Here is a 23976-nt window from a genome sequence, read left to right on the forward strand (position 1 = left end):
AACTTGTACTTTAAACTAGAGTCAAACACCATCAACATCTGTATCATTACTAACTTGTACTGTAAACTAGAGTCAAACATCATCAACATCTGTATCATTACTAACTTTTACTGTAAACTAAAGTCAAACATCATCAACATCTGTATTATTACTAACTTGTACTGTAAACTAGAGTCAAACACCATCAACATCTGTATCATTACTAACCTTTACTGTAAACTAGAGTCAAACATCATCAACATCTGTATCATTACTAACTTTTACTGTAAACTAGAGTTAAACACCATCAACATCTGCCTCATTACTAACTTGCACTGTAAACTAGAGTCAAACATCATCAATATATGTATCATTACTAACTTTTACTGTAAACTAGAGTCAAACACTATCAATATCTGTATCATTACTAACTTGTACTGTAAACTAGAGTCAAACATCATCAACATCTGTATCATTATTAACTTGTACTGTAAACTAGAGTCAAACACCATCAACATCTGTATCATTACTAACTTGTACTGTAAACTAGAGTCAAACATCATCAACATCTGTATCATTACTAACTTTTACTGTAAACTAGAGTCAAACACCATCAATATCTGTATCATTACTAACTTGTACTGTAAACTAGAGTCAAACATCATCAACAACTGTATCATTACTAACTTGTACTGTAAACTAGAGTCAAACACCATCAACATCTGTATCATTACTAACTTGTACTGTAAACTAGTGTCAAACATCATCAACACCTGTATCATTACTAACTTTTACTGTAAGCTAGAGTCAAACCCCATCAACATCTGTATCATTACTAACTTGTACTGTAAACTAGAGTCAAACATCATCAACATCTGCATCATTACTAACTTTTACTGTAAGCTAGAGTCAAACGTCATCAACATCTGTATCATTACTTACTTTTACTGTAAACTAGAGTCAAACATCAACATCTGTATCATTACTAACTTTTACTGTAAGCTAGAGTCATACACCATCAACATCTCTATCATTACTAACCTTTACTGTAAACTAGAGTCAAACACAATCAACATCTGTATCATTACTAACTTGTACTGTAAACTAGAATCAAATACCATCAACATCTGTATCATTACTAACTTGTACTGTAAACTAGAGTCAAACACCATCAACATCTGTATCATTACTAACTTTTACTGAAAACTAGAGTCAAACATCATCAACATCTGTATCATGACTAACTTTTACTGTAAACTAGAATCAAACATCATCAACATCTGTATCATGACTAACTTTTACTGTAAACTAGAATCAAACACCATCAACATCTGTATCATTACTAACTTTCACTGTAAACTAGAGTCAAACACCATCAACATCTGTATCATGACTAACCTTTACTGTAAACTAGAGTCAAACATCATCAACATCTGTATCATGACTAACGTTTACTGTAAACTAAAGTCAAAGACTATCGATATCTGTATCATGACTGTAAACTAGAGTCAAACACTATCAATATCTATATAAATACTGAAATCTACTATAAATTTAAGTTAAACACTATCAATATCTGTATCATACCTAACCTCTAATAAATTGAGGGCCAAAAGAAACTTTACAAGCTTAAAAGTGATAAAGTGAAACATAGCAAGTTGTTGTCGGTGGGCTGATCGTCGTTTCTGTTGTAGGTTTGGTAAGGAGTTATCTCTGGATGAGTTCAGAAAGTTCAGATTAAATATGAAATATATAGTTTAAGTAATAAATAACACTAACAATAACGTAAGAAAAAAGTGCAAGTAGCCTTTATGCACTCCCGTATTTAGTTTTATATCATAATGCTTGTTCCTCCCTATCTCTTCCAATCACACACTGTTCTGTTAAACATTCATATCTTCTTTTACACTTTTACTCTGCCATCTGCGGCAGTAACGACTCTCATTCGAGAACAAGTGGGTCCTCCGCTGCTGATTCCGCGAATTAAGTGAGCATGGACTCCTGTATGGACAGCGACCAGTCGGGTTCTTGGAGTTTAGCACCGATGGGTCGCCGATAGTGGCGAATAGTCTGGTGAGCTATCTGTGCCCCTGTGATGAATCTGCCATGCAGATGATGCCGGCGAATGAGGCGTTATTATCTTAGTGTTATAACTCGGGTCGAGATTTAAAAGAATGAAAATCTATACAAAGCAAAAAAAATGAAAAAAATAAAATAACAATTTTGATCATGCACGACTAGAGGCTATATCTTCCTTATCAAAGGTGTTTCGTTTCTTTAAGTTCAGAAGAAAGAACATAGAATAGAAAATAAAATTTATAGTTTGAAGTAAATTTGAAGGGACTATGGGTACATTTCTAGTACTTCTGAAGACTATTTGCATATATTCAAGACATAACCCCCGAAATTCACGAACGGTGGCTTTAAAGCACTGTAAATGCTTGCATTGTTATATTCCATTATTGGAATTACTGAATTAAGTCGAAAGCAAATGTGTTCTAACGATTGGGAAAAATAACCGTTTGTGTCAGAAGTCAATAATTAACTCCAATTGGGTATTCCAATGATTAATAGGCCTACAGATAATCGGGCGTCACAATTTCCATAAGGGAGGTAACTCTATGTGTGCCTTTACACAGCGAACATTACCAAAACAGCCAAATACCAACCGAAATTTTTTAAATTTCAATGGTTATGTTTCCAAAATAGGGAAAAGACGATGTTTTTATTATATTTTCTAAATACAGAGTGTATTTAATTACCCTATTTCTAACTTACAAATATGTCTTTTAAACATTTGGCTAATAATTGTTTATACGAAAATATCACAATCTATTTTAGTCAGTGAGGACTCTATTTTTAGCTTTTTCAATCGGATTTAAATTTGATTTCTAAACTTATTTACACCCTCACATAATCTTAACACTCAGGTGGGTTGAATTTTAAACAATTTTCCAATTTAATCATTTTTAAGCATAAAAGCTAAATCGTATTACTTATCTGCACCGTATTTGGCAAATGAGGACGATCCATTTAATGTGTAAGGATTAAGAGAGAAATTTTGCCTTACCGCGGCATATGTCTACTTTTGTCGATTTCCAACTGCAGCACACGGGGCCATGGTTTAATATCCCATCTGAAAGACTAGAGGCTGCGTTCACGTCAGGGCATCACCCCCACACCCATCCCGACCTGCATCACTAACACTACCCGGGGGTAACATATTTTGTAGTGAATAACATCAATTCATGTCAAGGCTAGAAATGAATTTAAATGAATAGTTTGAATAAAGTTTGTATGTGTAGGATATTATGTTTCAGACCATGCAGCCCACAGAAAAATCAGAAACGACTATCTCACGTCTAAGATACTGGGCAGAAACCCAGCCGAATAAAGAAGCTTATGTTTTTGTGGGAAAAGGTGGGCTAAGAACATCCTTAACAAGTAGAGAAGTGTATGATCTTTCAAGACAGTTCGGTGCCAGTCTGCAACGTCTTGGCATCAAGCCTGGAAGCTACATTTGTAACCTCATTCCCGACTCGCCTGAATGCCTGGTAGCATTTTTCGGAATTCATTTCGCAGGTTGTATTATTCAGAATAGCACCATTCATCTGTCAGATGGAAAATTTCTTTTTCAAAATTTGAACAAGACGAAATGTGCAACCATCTTGATGTCACCGGAACCAAATGATGACGCCAATAGAATTCTATCCCCAAATTTTCAGAGATTATCTACTAATAGACTGACGTCAACAGTTCTACCGTATCTACAGAATGTGGTTTATGTAACCGACCGTAAGGAAGGTGAGAAAGTTGGTTTCAGTTGGGAAAAAGAGCTGGGAACGATTGACCAAACCGATGATGCATGCGAATTTGTAACCGGAAATACGAACGCTATAATCTTCCTGTCATCTGGAACAACAGGGATATCAAAACTCATTCTTCACACCCATCGTACGTTCATTTACACGTGCAGGTTTATGGCACAGTTCCACGATGATATGTATTCAGATGACGCTATGTTCAATTGCCATACGATCAGTTGGCTTGGTGGGTTGCCCAGTTGGTACCTTGGAACTGGCAAGAAACGTGTTTGCATAGATCAAAGGTACTCGATTTCTGAGGAGGATTTTTACGATTTCGTTCGCGAGAGTGTCGTGGCTGAAAACTGCCGAATCATGGTGTCTTCTGTGGCGCATTGCTACAAGCTGTATTCCAATTTCAAGATGACGGAACATCATCAAGGATGGCCCTTGGATCGGGTTCTTCTTACGGGTCAGCCAGTGCGAAAGAGCGTTACCGCATTACTCGGTCCGTTTGTTCAGACAATTTACAACGTTTACGGAACGTCTGAGGTCTGTGATGTGACATACAAAGAAATAACAGAGAAGGTGGATTATGAAGAGTACAATGCCGGAGAGCCGCGTTTAGGGGCAACTATCCGCGTAGTTGACAAGTATGGCAACCCTGTCCCAAGCGGAGTGTGTGGCCACGTCATCATAAAAAGCAATGGTGTTTTCGAAGGATATATCGCAGACAAAGAGACAACTAATCAATCGTTTAACAAGGATGGATATTTCCTGACTCAAGACTACGGTTATCTGAACAATGCCGGGGAGCTGGTCACCTACGGAAGAATCAAGGATATCATCCAACGAGGAGAAAATTACTACCATCCGTCATGGATTGAAAGTATCATCAAGGAGTGTCTGGGAGTCTTGGAAGCCATTGTAGTTAAAGTGCCCGACCAGCTTCTACATCATGAAATTTGTGTTTGTTTCGTGTCTGATAAAGACGCTGAGATCAATGAGCACACGGTTGAGAATTTCTGTAAGAAAAAGTTCCTCAAACAAAACTCTGTAGAAGACACGGCTTACCCTAAATATTATATTAACATCAGAGATATTCCATTGAATAACAATGGCAAATATGATAGAATTGCCATAGAAAAATTCGCTGCTAATTATTTGAATCTTACTGCTTGAAGTCATACGACACTAATTGTCGCTTTAACATAGAAATTTAGCGAAGATTGATATGTGCTGATCCACGAAATTGGCCAATTTGTGCTATTTTTATTTAGTTGCTTATGGACCCAGCAGAGGTTCCCGCTAACATGAACCTTTGAATCCCACCTGAATCCACTGAGATCCCATCTTAATTTTTGATGAGATATTGGAGTATTAGTTGTGAAAAAAATTGTAACCCTTGGTTTGGCTGGGTGGCGGGGGTTAGGGCGCCCTTAATTAGAACTTTTTTCCTTTCAATTTTGAAAAATTTCCACTGAAGCGATTTCATAGATTTCCCATTTACGAGCAATTTGATACCAATATCGGAGACCAAATTTGAACAAAAACGAGATAAATCCTAGATAGTGTGTCAAAATTTTGCTGAATAATGTGTAAGCTTACACTTGACGTTAAAGCAAGTATATTGAATATAATGTTGTAATGTATGTCATATCATATAACAACATAGCATGTATTTATCTAATCTATTACCGGTATAATATTCTAATGTTATCTTGACATTGTACAATATCCATATTTACCAAAGGCATTCTAAGACTATTGGTATGAACTTGAAAATCATATTTTGAATATTTGTGACATGAGAGAAAAAATTCAATTTAGAACTCTATGTGGCCAGAGAGTAGTGCGCCATTCTTCTTGACCAATCATACTTTAGTCTCAAAAACGAGAACTTTTTAGTTAAGCTATTCAGTAATAGTGTTAAGAATGTTAAGATTGACGACTCGTCATTTTAAGATACTCTGTGATATATAGAAAAGACATGTATAGTAATAGTGAGTAAAATTCTTAGTTTGTCAATTTCTCATCACTTTCTTTTATTGAATAAAATATTGTTTATAAAAAAATGTTTATTATTACGATTCCGTTCGTTGAAATTTTCGACATCTTGAAATAAGCCATTTTGTGTTATTGCAAAGTGAAAACTTGACATGTAGACCTATCTATTCAAATTACAATCCACCAATCAAATCAACAAGTTGACAAAAGCAATTTAAATAGGCATGAACTGTGTTTAATATCTATCAATAATCATTGAAGTTTAAAATGATTGACAAAGAATTGAAGTAATAATAATAGTATTTACCTGGGACATGTATATTTTTAATACTTATGACCAGCCATCATCAAAGATTTTCGAGTAAGGTCTCCGTCACACGTCAGTACGTCAGTAAACACGTCAGACCCGGGATTTTCTGTAAATGTATTTTTTTTAACGCGATTTGAGTTCATGTGACCTATATTGCACGTGCATGAGTATTTAGCCTCTATCATCCATTCCCACTTTATCACGACCGTTCAGTGAGTAATGAATTGTAGGGTAGTTGTTTGATCATTCAGCAATCCTCGACAGTTTCCGTAGAGCTAAATTTGTGGTAGAGCGCTGGTACATGTTTCTGCTGGAGACAAGTGGTCATGCCAGTGGTTTACATCCTCACTTTCATTATTAACAAATTTTAAATTTGCCTAGCAAGATACGCCCACTTTCCTGATACATTTTCAGTATATCAAGGGCGGTCACCTATCTGTGTCAAATCATACCAAAAATCTAATTTGTGCAAGATATTGTTGATTTAAACAAGACACATTATGTAATAAAATTCTGACATAAATTGTCACCTCTATGGCCAACAAATTTTGATGAGTATTTACTAAGTCAAGGGCAATAACTCAAATTCAGTTGATCGAAAAATTGTCAAATTAAATCTTGACTAAGATCTCATCATTATAAATGATCGTACAAAATGTTATTTAAATCGGATGAAAACTGTACTCTCTATTGTGTTCACAAAGAAATTTTGACGGGTTTTTCATAAATCAAGGGCAATAACTTAGAAACCATTCATCGAAATATAGCCAACTTCAGACTAGACCAAGATCTCATAATAAATATTCACACCAAATTTCATTTAAATTGGATAAAAACTGTAGTCTCTATTGTTTTCACAAACAAATTTTGACGCGTTTTTCATAAATCAAGGACAATAACTCTAAAACCATTCATCGAAAGATAGCCAAATTCGAACTTGTCCAAGATCTCATCATTATAGATCACACCAAATTTCATTTAAATTGGATGAAAACTGTAGTCACTATTGTTTTCACAAACAAATTTTGACGTGTTTTTCATATATCAAGGGCAATATCTCTAAAACCATTCATCGAAAGATAGCCAAATTCGAAAGTGTCCAAGATCTCATCATTATAAATCACACCAAATTTCATTTAAATTGATATTTAAGATGAAATTGATTTGTTGAATTCCAATCTCCATATGTCAGGAAATTACATAGCTCCAGGTTTGGAGCCCTTTATCAAGATGACAGTCATATTATTTGTAATGTCTAACGTAAGTGTATAAATACCATATTAAAATTTCTAGGAAATGAAGTGGGGGTTCAAGCCAAATTTCTAACACTAATCTAATTATAATCATTTTTTACAATGGAGAACCAAAATAATATGGATAGTAATCTTATTTTAATTAGATTAGAATTCACCACTACTGACTTTCACACATATCTTCTTTATATACAGGGACAGTCTGATTTTTATAATAGGTGGGAAGTAAATAGAATATTTAGAAATATTTTTCATATATAATTTATAATGATTTTAATAATAAAAATTTTGCATACTGCCCCGTTAAATCATCAAAGGCCACATAACACATAGAATATAACATTTTATATAAGATATATTGTAACTTATAGAAAACTCTATCAATATAAAAAACAATAACAATATTTCTTACACAATCTACTGAAGTATAATCATCAATTATTACTCTAAATATTAAATTTCCTTTACTCAAAATGTCAAATAGTCTCAAATTTCCTATGTCTTCAGCCAACATGGTGCAAACAAGGATGTAAATGTAAACTCATTTTTAAAATGCTCATGTAAAATTGTTATAATTCTTATCAAATACAAAATTGTTATAAAAATTCATCAAATGAAAAATTTCTCTTTCATATTTTTGTATATAACTTGACATGTTTTATTCTATTTTAGAATTTGTCTAGTTGTGTTGTGTATGTAAAAATTTATCCAATAACACAACAATATTCCAATAACAAACAAACAGTTTCATTTCTTCATTCAGTTTAAAATCTAGATATACTATAGACATTGTTTCATCTTCATAATGACTTATACCTTGACATTATTGGACACTTTTCTTGTATCATGAATGTTTATAGCATCTTCACAATATCAAGTTGAATGTTTAGCACTTTTCTTGTTTGAAAGTCATAAACTTTAATTTACCATTTATCTCCCTTGGATAGTTAATAGATGAACATCCTCAAAAGCTGATATCACATACAAATAGGTGTACTTTCAAAATTTCTCTATACAGTCATTTATAGTTTTTTTTCTCCCAAGGAAATCTTTAGTAAAATGAGAAAAATTTGTTCGAAAAACTCTCCATTTTGACAGTTGAATAGAATCAAATGCCTCGTTAGAAAACACAAAAAACTAATATATTCGCTTGTGAACACTACAATCAACTCCATTCCTTTGACCAACTTGAATGATACAAATAAGAGCCTAATAATGTCAAGGTATAAGACACAGTTCAGATGGCCTTAATCTTAAATGCATGATAAATGACTTTGGTAACTGTTTCAGCTTACAGCTAAGTGCATAAACATTAGGAAAATAGAACCTTGACCAATGTTCAAAATTTTGCCCTGAATTTTTTCACACAATAAATTCATCATCACTGATTACGATATTGTCAAAATTAGGTATTCCTACATCACTAATAGGTGAACTATTTCTTTGTGGAGGTATCATGGCAGTTAATTGTTTTATTTTGGAGTCTTTGTTCTTCATCTCTACTTTCAATTTGTTCATTTGTTTTTCCAACTCTGTTAGTTTATTGGACAATGTGTCATAGGAATTCTGTTCATTCTGAAAAAGATAAAGGTTGAATTTTAAATATTTACAAGGACAGGTTTGTCATCTGTTTGACCAATAGCGCCTGAGTGGCAGAACAGAAATTTTTGAGCTAAGCTAATAAATAATAGTGTTCACAATTTGTGTCATGAGCCAAAAATTAGTTTTACCATAAACCAGCTGGATTATACCCATTCAGTATTTGAAATATATAAAATAATATAATTCAATAGGATTTCTTCCAGGAATTCATGTCACTAGGCAATATACAAGAAACTGAAATATCGTTATTTTGTTCTGACAATTGTAATATCTAGCTATGCATTAGACTCGAGAAATAATCAATGAATGGTCATTAACAACTATTAAACCGATAAACCATGAAAAACTCACCACTGATTGGATAGGTAGCTTAGCTCGAGCAACAGTAAGAGTTACGTCCCCTTGACATAATTCTAAATTTTTCTTCACAATTCGTACATCAGCCCCTAACAATGGTTGACCATTGATCTACAATATACAATGTTTGCACTTAATGTGGTCTGAAAGTAGGCAAACACTATATGAGGATATTTAACATAGGACCCCAGTCACCGTAAATCTAGAAATGATTCAATATGTGTCAATAATGAAAAAACTGGCTCAAATACACATAAAACATCTCTTAAATATTACTGTTAAACAGTTTTACTGATTGAAAACCACCAAAATATAGTCATAAATCAGAATTCATTGATTAGAGTTATAGATGATGACAAGTATTTAAATATCATATTTATATTCCTACCTCAATAAGTATATCACCTTCTTTTAATTCTCCCATAATACAAGCTCGTCTGATATCCTCAGTCAGCTTACAGATAGCTACCATGTGACCGACTGGTGGGGTAATACTTGCTGGTCGTACAGGACGGAAAGCACTCCCTGGACCCCCAAGCTTGGTGTGACGACCTTGAGGAAGACTGGAAGAGCTGTCAGAAGAACAACCTTCTGGAAGTTCGATTAAGGCATCTTTAAATTCCACTGACTCCAGTAATAAGGTCACGCTTGGTAAGGAAACTTTAGCAGGAAAGAAATTGTAGCTTTGTGCCAGCTGAAACATTGTGGGGTATTTGGATATTGGTGAGGCGAGAGTTGGTGAAGTTTTGATATGGTCTGGTGAATTTGGATACTTCCACCGACCAGGAAGAGTACTACTAGTATAGCCATCTTTAATATTGTTGCCATTTATTTCTGTCTCTGGATGACTGTAGCCATTTATGACTAATGAATGATGCTGATTGAGATGATTGTTGTTTTCTAATGGCATGGCAGGATCCCAACTTCTACGTTGATGTGGATAATTTTTTAGATCATTCGGTCGATGTTGATTTGGCAGTGTTTCAATTCGCACTGGTTTAGGTGCAGTGGTAGGCTTAGTTTTCTCATGACTTTCTTTTCTGTAGTTGCCATTGATAACTGGTTTTCGATGGTTTGGGGATTTCACCATGGCATAATCATTGTAAGATTTCTTTGGAGAAGAGTAAGTGGGATAAGAGTTCGTCAGGTTGGGCGGTAACCTCGGTGGAATATTTCCGTTACTTAATCCATATTCATATTCACAATCATTATTTGTAGTGTATCCAGAGTCCACAGTGCTACAATGTGACAAGAGAGTTATCTGCCCTGAGTCATGACTACGGTCACCAGGAGACAAAGGTGTCTGTATATAGGCATTTTGATGGGCTTGTGAATTTGCAATATGTCTTTCGTTGTAAGAGTTACTTTTCCCTGAATCGAGAGTTTTTCTCTGTAATGTGTTATTGCACTTGGTATTTCTCGGGCTGCACTTGATTGGTGATATTGGATGTAAGAGTTCACTAACTTCGTTATCAGAGGGTGTATCTGCAGTGTACGACATGTTCCTACCCTTGTCTGAATAATAGGAATTTTCTGATTGAGTTCGATAACTATTTCTACTCTGTCCAGCCATTCGCGCCTTCATCATTTCTGTGAAGCGTTTAATACGTTCATTAGCTTCAACTGTAGGCACGTGAGGTAGACTGCGTTTCTGTTTCGAAGGCGATATTTCTCCAGGAATGTCTTCTATATATTTGGAAGCACTGTAACTATAGTCACTAGAACTTGAAAGATTCATTTTTTGGGAATAATGTTCTGGGATTTCTTGAAACACTTCCAAGGTGTTGTAACGCTCATGATTGTTTGGAGCACGATTCCGCCTTTTGGCCCGTGGTGGCGGAACATTTGACAAATTCATCATGCTGCCAGCTTTTCGTTCTGGAGCCACAGATAACGCCAAACTTTGACCTTGAGTTAAATCTCCAAGACTCTGAGCTCTAGAAACATCAACTTCTTCAGTTGGCTTGACGTCCGGTCCTCGGTAAGCCTGGTTGTCCTGGAGACGAGCAGACGCTTCAGCCTCAGTTTCATGCACTGTTGGCATGGTTGAAATATCTAAACAACTATGATACATGTACACGTCACGATTATTCGTAAATTTGTTATTGTTTATTTCCGAAGCTTTTGATGGGTTAAGGTCTGGTCTGCTTGCTGATTGGCGATCTAGAGACTGTGTTCCATTGACCATGGGGGGAACGACAGCTCGTGGACTAGGCCTGTTATTATATCTGCGAATATTCTCCTTATTAAATCCATCACGAATATCTTGAATTATATCATTTTCTGACATGACAGATTGTTGGTCTGCCTTTCTTCTCCACTGAAAGTAAAAATATTAAACTATATAAATATATAACGTTATTAAATTGTTTCATACTTCATACTTGACACCCACAACACAGTTGTTTTGTATATAAGCCTCCATGAGCTACAAGCTGTGCACGTTGAAGATACCTCGACAGTTGGGAATGGAACAATAGTAGGCAATCATTCTTGAAAAATTTCTTCCCAAAACTGAATGGTGTTATTTATCTAGGTGAAGAAAAATAAAACCTGAAACTCTATTTAATTTCACAATAATGTTTTCAATTCAATATTACAATGTATAGTTATTATCACAAAACATCTAAACAATCCAATCAAATAATATCACATTAAGCTTTGGAAAATTAAACAACAAAATATCAATATCTTTCATATTTAGTTACAAAAACATTTTCTACATAAAACATACATCATTGTAACTACCTGATTGTACTATTTAACTTAGATAGGAAAGTACTTCTTATATATATAGGTGATATTAATTGATCTAGGGATAATCTTATTACAACTTAATCCTTTTACAGTATTACTCCCATAATCCTTCAGAAAGCTCTATGTCCTTCTTTTATGAACTTGATTTGGCTTATGAGGACAGACAAAGCCATAGTGTGCAATGCGGAAAATTTGGCTAGTACAGTGGCAGAGACCTACAACTTTTTCTAGTTCCAACTGGGAGATTTTAACATGTACATTCTGTAGCTGTCTGAGCTTTGGTTTGTTGTCTCATTTGACACTTTGTACATGTCAGCCCTTCTGACCTGCAACATTGACAGGGGGAACCGGGTTGAAAAATCTGAAGGTACTATGTCAGGATTGAATCCTGCAACTTCAGGTTAGCGAGCATACTTGGCATTCACTGAGCACCAAATAACAGGTGACCTCTAGTACAAGTTAGACTGTAATTTGTCTTCTGGTATGAACAATATATCATAATATAACTTACCTTAAATTTAGGATACTTAGAAGTACTGGTAGTATTTGTAGTGAATCCACCACCATCTAATGGAAGATTTAAATGTGTATCTGACACACTCAAATTAGCCCAACTATGTGCCTTCAACATCTAAAATAATAGTACCACAGATATATAAAATATATATGAAATGAAACAGGGGTTTATTTTTCTACATATGTTCAGGCTAATGAAGACTGGTAACATGTGCTATGAGGGAAAATTTGACATTACAGTGGCATTGGCTGACTCAATTTTCAACTGTACTAAAACATTCAAATCAAGTTCTATAAGTTAAACTTTCAAGTACAGTAGCACAACATTTCAAGGTCTCTTAAAGATTATTATAAACCTGTGTGAAAGGGACACTGATTTGCATCAATCCAGTTTTCAATCAGAAGTCTGTGGTTCCTTCAATTCCACTTAAACTTAGCCTTTTATGATGTTCTTATCACAAAAACCTCATAATGAACTACATCGTAGAATTGCAAAAGAGACAGAAAATTGGAATGGTGCAAATTAATGTTGTCAATGTCCCTGATACACATAAAAATTTTTTGAAAACCTCTTTACAATCTCAATAAACAAAAGCATATTATGCCAAATTATATGGAGTTGACATCAGAATAAACTAAGAAACAAGTCGTACCTGTTTAGCTGAATGTTTAGGTCGTTTGATTAACATTAAACATTTCTCATCAACTTGGCAACTGTCTAAAGATGAGAGTACATTATCTGTGTCTGCTAGAAAAGCTTGAACTGAAATAATCATAAACATTTCAATTACACATTTATATATCTATATATTGAGAGCTGAAAATAGATAATCTTATAATAACAAATATACTGTATTACACCCCCTATCAATACTAGCATATTCACAACATATTCTTTCTATCTTTTATATTCCCTTAATTTTCTATTTATCTTTCTAAATGGACCCAATTCACATACAAAGTTTACAACTCCTTTAAATTCCATATTGACAGCTAACTGGTATAACTAAGCTAAATACATAATGGAATAACATAACAGTACAGTAAAACATAGATTTAACAAACAAGTAATATAACATGTTTTAATATCATTTAAAGGTATACTACCTCTTAAAATGAACATAAAATTTAATTTCTCAAACTTGGTCAATAACAGTGTATATTCATCAGTGGAGTTCCTATGTTATAACTATACCACAGAATCTCTGTCTACTCAATGGATAAATTAAAATCAGTTCTTATTGAACAATGCTTTTCTGATCTTTTTGGCCAAATTTTAAGTTCATTCTAAGAGGTTGTTTTCTTTGTAAGGAATTGATAAAATCTGAATGAAGTTTGCATATGTAGTGAGAATTTATATATTATGTTTATTATAAGAGATAGCACACCTTTAAATATCATTACCACCTTCCTAATAATATTATCATATTTACCATCCTTAATATCAGTTATATTATATATATACATGTACACTAAAACCTGTATTGAAATTTCAAGGTTGCTGCATGTCAGTTGAAATATAAATCTTAGAAATCTTAGCCTGTTTGATTGTGCTCAACATATTGAGATTGTAAATAAATAATATCTAGGGGACATCATTACACTTTTAGTGGAATTCCAAGAATCAGACGGGAAAATTGGACTGGTCCAGTACTTTGCATTTAAAGGTTCATACACTACTTGATTTTAACAACTCTCTCACAATTGACACTTCAAACATTGTAACTTTATCACAACCCAGAATTCATCACTTGTCTAAAATCAAGCTAACTTTATCACAACCCATAATTCATCACTTGTCTAAAATCAAGCTAACTTTATCACAGCCCAGAATACATCACTTGTCTAAAATCAAGCTAACTTTGTCACAACCCAGAATTCATCACTTGTCTAAAATCAAGCTAACTTTATCACAACCCAGAATACATCACTTGTCTAAAATCAAGCTAACTTTGTCACAACCCAGAATTCATCACTTGTCTAAAATCAAGCTAACTTTATCACAACCCAGAATTCATTACTTGATCATAAAAATCAGAGAAGAGAGTTTCTTTCTTATAATCTGTTTTCTCCCTCTGTAAACAATGAGATACGATATTAAATCTATTTAAAGTTACAGATACAATGAATATTTTATAACTGAATATAACAATGTATGTAAATAGAAAGGTGTATTTTTATGAAAGCTCTAGTGTATGGTATTTATATAATTTGTAATGTTTATAGTTTATATGAAGTCTAATATCCACCCTCTATATCAACTGTCTTCTCCTCTCTATCACTACATTAATTAGTGAGAATAGAATATTCAACACCCTGTTTCCACTGTGGTCAGAAATATTAAAATAGAACCTGAAACATGTTGTAACTCAGAGTTTCATCACTGTAAATCCCTACTGAAGTTGTTATTAGACCCTCATATACACATGTAACACCTGTGTTTCTTCACTGATTTTTTTTTAATCCCTAAAACACACTGGCATTACCAAACCAATGACATGTAAAAATTCCAACACCTTAACCATCTGCACTATAGTCATTAGATAAGTAAAATAAAATAAAAAAGTATCATTAAATATTTGGGTTTAAATGAATATAGAACTGAGTTTATTCCAATCACAGCCCCACCTCTAATTACAATGATAAGATAAACCTCAACCAGACTCCAGGAGATATCAGAAACTAATTAATCACTAGTAATCAAGGCTAACGAGCTGTGGCCTGGCACCAAGATGTACCTTATCTCATTTAGGTCTATTTCATCAGTAACAGGTGGTCAATAACTATATATTTCTGTATAAACTTCTTCAATCTAAGTGTACAAGTTAACATGTTAACTCAATGCACCTCAATACATGTATATATCTTTTAATGATGGATTAATATGCCATATAAATTGAAAGCACATTCCTTTAGGCCATTAGATGTTAGTGTTTATATTTTCAAGTTAAAGAGATTGTTAAGTATAAAATAGCATTGATTTGCACCAAACAATTTTCAGTCAGACGTATGTTAGTCATGTTATTATAAAAATGCTTAATCAATTATGATGTAACCATTGCTAATGGTTCTAATAGTGTTTAAGGAACTAGTGCAATAGTGACATCATAGAAAGCTTACTTTTACTGGAATAGCAAGAACCAGAGATGTCTGATTGAAAATTGAAATGGTACAAATCTATGATATCCACTATACATATAACAAATATACAAAAACCTGTCGCCATCCCTTTAAGCTATGTGATAATTGGAAGTTTATCTGATATTTTAAGGAATATAAAAGGAAGAGTAATCTTACCCTGTCCAGCACACTGTTGTATAACATCCAAACAAAACTGAACTTTTTCAATATCATTATTATTAACAGACATTTGTCTATCATATTGATCTATATCCTGAGAGACTGGTATGTCTGTAGACTCTTCCTGTCTAGCAGTGTCTATAATTTGTCTATGGGCTTCTGATTCAGCTCCAATGATGTCTATGAACTGTCTAGGGGTGTCTGTATTATTTCTACAAGTGTCTATGTGATGACTATTGGCGTCTGGTTCAGGTCCACCGCTGTTAATCTCATGTCTAGAAGTGTATTCATTATATCTACTACCGGTGTCTATAAGATATCTAGAGGTGTCTGGTTCACAACTACTAGGATCTACAACATGTCTACTAGTGTCTACAACATGTCTACTACTGTCAATTACATATCTAGGGGTGTCATACTGCTGAATATCTACATCTTTACAGCTGTCTGGTGGCTCACCACTATCACTGAATTCAATGATGACATCATCATTTACATATTCCAACTTCCCCTGTCTACAAGATCTGCTGGAGAAGTTATCACATTTTGTTGTAACTGGTCTTGGAGTCTGGGAACTGGGACTCATAGATGGATAGTCAAAGTTCTCCTGCTTTCTCCATGCCTCGTTACTTTCTTCCATTTCTGGTCTAGTATACAATGTATTGTTCTCACTTTCATTCTTACATATGTGTGTGTGATCACTGTCTAGCGGAGGACTATCACTTGTGTTCTCAATCAAGACATCCTGTCTATCGGTATTCGTGTCTAGAGATTGTCTACAGAAGCTGTCCATCGACCGACGGCAATAAAAATCTTCCAAAAGTCCACTTCTCCTCAAATTGTCTAGAGAAGAATTAACTTTACTGGTTCTATCTTTGAAATTTGAAACTCTGTCAGTGTGTTTGATTAAGACCTCGGATCTGTCCTTGCTGATATCTAAAGATTGTGAGCAGATGCTGTCTTTCAATTTCTTTTGTCTTCTGAGTTCATCCACTGATGACTTGACTTTTGTAAAGTATGTGAAACTGTCTGGTTCATCTAAAGCTTTGAAATATCGGTCACTGCTGTAGGAATGTCGTACATTGTTGATTGAATGTCTGCTAGTAGCATTCACTGACAAGTCCATGGCAGATTGTCGGCAAAAGTTGTTTTGAAGAACTCTATTTCTGAGGTTGTTACCACCTGGTCTTGGTGAGTAATCTCCTTTACTTTCAGTTTCATCTAGACCATTTCTTTCTGAAAGACCATCACTCTGATTGATCAAGGTGCGTTGACGATCTTTCTTAAACTTATCCATAGCTGGAATTCTAGCAGACTGACTTCTCTGGATTTGTTTGTTTGGAGATACTATGTTGATGTCTGTTTTCCAAACTTCTTGTTTTCCAATCTGTGCATCTAATGAGATTCGACAAGATGTCTCACACAAGACAGGGCCAGTTTTGATATCGTCTTTCTCTAGATGCCTGTTTGGATCTATACTTCCAGAGGACCCAAGCACTTTCTTTTCCTTTGAGTTTTGAGCCCTCCTACTACCTTGTTGTCTTTGAGAGCTTTCTTGACAAGTTTTGTTTAGTTCAGAACTTTTGTTTTCGGGACTTTTGGTTACCCTTTGAGAGTTTTCTGACACACTGCTGTCTTGTTGTCTATCACCTCCATCCACTAAGACACCATGTTGATCAAAAAGCTGGTCAAAAGATTGGTTACAGTAATTTTCTGTCTTATCTATCAAAATTTTCTGTCTGTCAAAGACTCTTTCCAGTTCTGGACTGTATTTACTATCACGTTTTGGTGTGACCAAACTTTTGGAGGTCTGTTTCTGAGACTGTGTCTTTTTTCCCAAACCAAAAGTCATCTTATGTTTGTCACCATCTGTCTCCAATCTTTTGTCAAAATTATTCAGTTTAATGGGAGCTATGTCTCCAATTTTAGGGACAGACCAATGACTCATTTTTGTAAGTCACCAAAATCAATGCTTGTCAGAAAATAAAAACTTTTCTCAAATGTTTTTTAAAATTATGGCAGTGGAATAGATTAGTCACTAACAAGTTTGATTGTCGTCGGCTAGGGCAGTGGAATAGATTAGTCACTAACAAGTTGGATTGTTGTCTGCTAGGGCGGTGGAATAGATTAGTCACTAACAAGTTTGATTGTTGTCTGCTAGGGCGGTGGAATAGATTAGTCACTAGCAAGTTTGATTGTCGTCTGCTAGGCCATTAGGTGTATGGGTTCTAATTCTCTTTAAGGTAAGAAAATATTCTGTGTTTCCTCTTTTCAAGTCCTATCACTATATACAATGATAAAAATATCACAATGATGAATTTTTGCATGTGTACTTAGATTAAACTTCCACACCCAGTGCTTTTAACCTCTATCATCTATTAATAAGTGACACCTGTCATCAGTTTTCAGTGTGATTTGTCGTCAATCACGAGTAAAAGAAAGATGGAGCTAAACTGGACACATCAAAGATTATACTAAGCTGACTTATAATAAATCAGATAAAATATGAAACAATTATCACTCTGTACTTTGATTCTGTATCCAATCAACAGTCAGTTTCAATCAACAATTATTCATGTTGATGGAGTCATAGGTGTCTTTTTAAAACCTCTCTTCCTCTTCACAGGTTTCATGTAAACAATTACATAGAAAATGTTTATCAGTTTATCACATAGTACTTTGAAATGGTTGTATATCACAATCAATAGTTAGTTTCATTCAAGAGTTAACCCGCCTTTTTTGATGCAATTCTGTCATCTGTTTTCCTTTCCTCAGATTTTAAATAACTTTCATATTCCAAATATATATATTCGTCGTAATATTGTAGAATCTTAAATGTCTACAGCAAACTAATGTTTAATTATTCAATATATATCTCTACCCTTCCTAGGGTTAATTAACTTTTCAATTCCAAATATATTTTCCTTGAGTTATCAAAGAATGTCTACAAATAGCAGACTTCACTAACAGTTCCGATCAAGTGAAATCTAGCCCTTGAATTGGTCTTAGCAACATAGTCTGTACCCAAGGTCACACAACACTAAGACTGATAAAATGAGATTCAACTTAAGTTATCAAAAATTACAAAATAACTTGCAAAAACAATGTGTAGCATGCATTAAGATCGTCCAATCAGATTGAGTGTTACATAAAGTGTTAATGGCCACCAAGGTTAACCAATTAACAATTGGCTTATTGTCTAATTCAGACCATTATATCAGAAAAACACCTTAAAGATTATCTGATTATAACTGATTAGCAGACAATTGAGATTAGATAATAGCTAAAAGGGTTTTTAAAGGGTTAATAAATGGGGTATATAAAAGGGTTAAATATCAAAAGTAATAAATGTCAGATGGGGGTATGTAAATCTTGATAGTTTAGAGAGCCAACACACTGTAGTAATAGACATTTAACATGAATTCTTTATAAAATAATACATCATCATAAAACCCTTAGTTTTAGTGGAATTGCAAGAACCACAGACATCTGACTAAATTCTGATGGTTAAAAACAATGTTATCAGTGTTCCAGGTAAAAAGTTAAAAAAAAAAACTCTTTACAATCTCTTTAAATCATAAATTTGGTTGGACTATATTGGATTGGTCATCATGGTTCATGCTATACAGGAAATGACAGAACACTGCATCAATTTTAAATACTTAAACCATTTCTTCTCATTTTCATGATTTTTTGCATTTTTGAAAGCTTTTTAACTTTTAGATTGTAATATAAAAATACCCTGAGTAAAATAACACTGTTAACCCTTTCAGGAGTAAAATAACACTGTTAACCCTTTCAGGATCAAAGATCTAGCTGTAATTAGTGGTTAATTACCCCACCCTAATTACTAAGTGTTTTATTAATTATATCTCTAGCTAGAACTCTTTTGTTTTAAAGATAATATTTGTATAAGTAAATTAGAGGTTTAACGTGTCAGATCTCTTGTGAAATCTAGTAATTGTTAATTCTGACAACCTTCAATACAATATCAATTATTTTTTATTCTCTTTGTCTTTGAGAGGATGAAGAAAAAGACAGTAAAAAGACAATGAGTTATTTAAAAGAATGTAAAGTCTTTACAGTAAAACTCAAATAGTTTGACATTTTCTCAAAAACATATGCCTTGTAATTTTACCCTTGATTTTAATTTTCATACAATAATAGACACATATAAACACAAAGACCTTGGTGTGATCTTCAGTAAGGACGGGACATGGACAGCTCATATAGACTACCTTGTGTCAAAAACCTCCAAAATGATAGATTGTCTTCCCTCTCTAAAATATAGATTATCTCATAAATCCTTGGAAACCTTTTAAAAGCAGTTTATCCTCCCCATTTTTGATTATGCTGACGTCGTCTGGAACAACTGTAGTCTAAAAGATTCAATGAAATTAGAAAATTTACATCTTGACGCCATACGATCAATAACAGGCCTTGTACGTGGAACTTCTCATTCAATACTCTATGAAGAATCCAGATTTACTCCTTTATCTGACGGCCGTACTTTGCACAAATTAATACTCTTTTACAAAATGGTCCACAAGATGACGCCTCGCCTCGGTACCTGAGTATTCTGCTGCCACCTGACATTTCTACCATCAATCCTTACCCTCTTCGCTCTTCTCATCAACTCAGAACATTACCTTGGAACACGGTATCATACAATAACTCTTTCCTACCATCAACCATACCACTTTGGAACAACCTACCAAATCACATTAGAAACAGCGATTCTCTCTCAACTTTCAAAATACGTCTTAATAAATATCTGTCTTCATCCTCTATCCCTCAATACTATTACCTTGGCAACCAATCTTTTTAAATATTCCATACCAGATTACGCCATAATAAAAGCCCTCTAAATGCACACAAACTCCAAATGCACATATCTGACAACCCCTCCTGTTCTTGTGGCCACATATATGAAGACTCCGAAACCTACCTTCTCTACTGCCAGAAATATACTCACATTCGCAATCTAAACATTAACCTTCTTCCTCTTGAACAAAGATCTCCTACAAACTAATTCAAACATCTTTTTCATTGTTCAAAATTTCATCTCCTCATCCAAACGATTTGATTAATCTTGAAGTGTATGTTGTGTACCTAACTATCAACCAGTTGACAATTTTCGACAATACTTCACTTTATACTTCAACTATTAATTCTTATATTTTCCACCTATTATGTTTTTAAAGAACGGTCAAGACAGATTTATATAAGCCAGACTTGTTTCTGAATTGACCATATATATATTTGTATGTATTTTAAAAGATAGCTTGCCAGGCAAGGTAACATACGCCCACTGGCAGCTGTCAGAAATGATAAAACAGTCTTTAGTGACTAAAGTATGAATTTTCTGATATTAAAGAAATTTTAATAGTTTGAATTTATTGATATATAGCCTCCATTGTGTTCACAAACAAATTTTGAATTGTTTTTCTTAAGTCAGGGGCAATAACTCAAAAAAAGTTCAAAGAAAGATCATCAAATTCGAATTTGAAGATCTCATCAATATAAATGATCACACAAAATTTCATTTAAACCAGCTGAAAACTGTAGTCTCTATTGTGTTCATAAACAAATTATGACGCGTTTTTCCTAACTCAAGGGCAATAACTTATCAATATAAATGATGTATATAAATGAAATCAGTATTGTATTAATTTACACAGTATAGCCTGTGGCCTCCCTGGAAAATTTTGTGGCACTTGCTCACCCTGCTCACACCCCTTCCCCCCAAACTTATTTTTACCTGAAATACCACTGCATGCAGTGTGCAATGAAGAAAATTTTACCCACCCAGAGGCCTAGTTTTTCAACCATCAAGGGACCTTTACTGTGCACTGCATGTAGCGCACAGGGCCACGGTCTATTGTCCTGTTTGAAAGACAAGACGCTGCATCACTGACAGGAGGAAACTGGACTTTCAAAGATAGATACAGAAATACAACAATTCTTGGTATGTAGAGATACCAAACTAGTTTATAGAAATTGTTGAGCAATAAAATGATCACATTTACTTACAAGAGTAATAAGGTCTTCTATATTTCCACATTATTTCACTCAATTAATATATTCAATTAACAGGTTTATTTAATTAATATACTTCATTTTTAAAATTAATTTAATCAATATCCCTGATTTTTAAAAATATAATATTTAATAAAATATAAAAACATTCCACAAATAAAATTCAATTCACAATTAAAAATTAACAAAATGCAATCCACTAATTATGCAATATATTGACTTTATAAAGTGTATAAGATCATTTCTATCAATCAATACTAAATATATACAGGTGAATCAACCTTCAACTAAATCAGATTTCATACAGTAATCACTATAATCCATTAAGTCACCATAAAGTGACGTTTTAAAACGAATTTTGATCAAATAACCGACCCCAACCAAGCTTTAATAGATCATATATTGACTGACACCTTATGTTGAATTCTATGTCATCAAAACCTTTAAAACAAACAGGTTTAACTCATTACAAAGGTTCAATGGCACAGTTTGTTTGACCTTGGACGGTTCACATGCATATTGTCTTGTGCTGAAAAAACAAGGCTTATATCCTAGGTTGTTTTTATCCCAGTTCAAATTGAAATCAAATGAAAAGGATTTTTTTTACATCCTACTTTTCTGCACCTTGGCTTAATGAAGATAGCCAATGGCATGCAGTTTGCAATGAGGTAAATATAAATGTTACCTGTATGTGTAATGAAATGTGTTTAAATAATAAATAGAACTCTATATTCATAAAAACTGTTGTTTCTGAATGTGCTGTGATACTTCTAAATATCTTATAAAGACTGAGGTAAATGTTGTCAGGATTTTGGATTTAGCAACCTTTTTTTGAATTCAAATTTCAGAGGAATCTTTAACATGTACACCCTATAGTATATGGGGTCTGGGTTTATTGTCCCCCACTAAGACCTGTATCACTGACAGGACAGAAACATGAATTGCTTATCTTCACCAATGCCAGGATTAAACCTTGTAGCTAACTCACTGAACCACTGCCGGTCTCTTGTTTTTTACATCTTATGGTTGATATTTTTTTTTATTATAAGAGTCTTTTTAAAAGGAGCAAATAAAAAGTTTAAATTATTTACACATTTCAATAATTCTTGATACCAAAATGTTTTCTATAGTAAAACTTGACATGATATTACGCGGAGTTATACATATTGATTCCTCTACTTACAGTGGATTATCCTGACTTAATCCTATATTTTTAATCGGTACTTCAACAACTTAATTCTAACTTACCCCTACCAACAACTTCGTTACTCACTTTTACTCTTCTAAATCACATTTTAAATCAGTCATGGTGACATCAAGTCTTCAACTGAGAAGGTCACAGATATTTATAGTTTAAAGGGGCAGTATGCACAATTATCATTAAAATATCATTAAAACATCCTAAAATATACCTGAAAATATTTTCCAATATATGTTATTTATATCTATGAATCTAGATGAGTGTATATTAATTATTCAGTGAGCCGTTTGACAATCATAGTTTTGGTGTCTTATTACGGCACAAAATATTGAGTTGAAATATCACAAACAAGTACCAGACATATTTCTCTACAATTTAGTGGTTTTTTTTTAAAAAATAAGTGTGTAGCAGGTACAGACTGGGAAAATAAGCCTCATTTCCATTGTAACCATTTATTCTTGTTCACATGACTGTTTAGAGATTGAAATACACCAGACAATGGCTGTGGCATCAGAATTGTTCTTACCTTGAGGTTTCAAATACACAGCACTTAAATACAACAAATACCAACTGAACTATTCCACTGTTAATATGTTCAACTCCTAATTCCTTGTAACATTTTAAACTTGGTCACAAAAATGACTTGTTACAATGTTAAAGATGATCCTAGTTGATAAACATTTTTTAGAGAAAATCATCATCAGACAATAGCAACCTCTATGGCCTTCTCAAGTAAACTATATGTAAACAAAGAAGAAAAACGTGAAGTAAACAATGTCAACAATCAACAGAACGTTCTATTTCTCGCTACATTGTCAAATTGTTACTTCCTCTGTTTCACCAAATACCTTA

At 33.8% G+C, this 23976-nt stretch overlaps 2 protein-coding genes across 2 annotated transcripts; one reads left to right on the forward strand and one right to left on the reverse strand.

The window, feature by feature from the left end:
- Positions 1-4205: 4205 nt before the first annotated feature.
- On the forward strand, positions 4206-4964 carry LOTGIDRAFT_141385 (hypothetical protein; the record flags this gene model as incomplete). Its single annotated transcript, XM_009051191.1, has 1 exon — positions 4206-4964. One exon carries the CDS (start codon positions 4206-4208, stop codon positions 4962-4964), a length of 759 nt encoding a protein of 252 aa, XP_009049439.1.
- A 3750-nt stretch (positions 4965-8714) lies between these two features.
- LOTGIDRAFT_173460 (hypothetical protein) lies at positions 8715-17832 on the reverse strand (the record flags this gene model as incomplete). Its single annotated transcript, XM_009051192.1, has 6 exons — positions 8715-8927; positions 9306-9422; positions 9700-11631; positions 12580-12699; positions 13238-13347; positions 15882-17832. The coding sequence occupies 6 exons, from the start codon at positions 17830-17832 to the stop codon at positions 8715-8717; spliced, it is 4443 nt and encodes a 1480-aa protein (XP_009049440.1).
- Positions 17833-23976: the final 6144 nt, after the last annotated feature.

This window comes from Lottia gigantea, assembly GCF_000327385.1.
Source record: "Lottia gigantea unplaced genomic scaffold LOTGIsca_160, whole genome shotgun sequence".
Lineage (NCBI taxonomy): Eukaryota > Metazoa > Mollusca > Gastropoda > Lottiidae > Lottia > Lottia gigantea.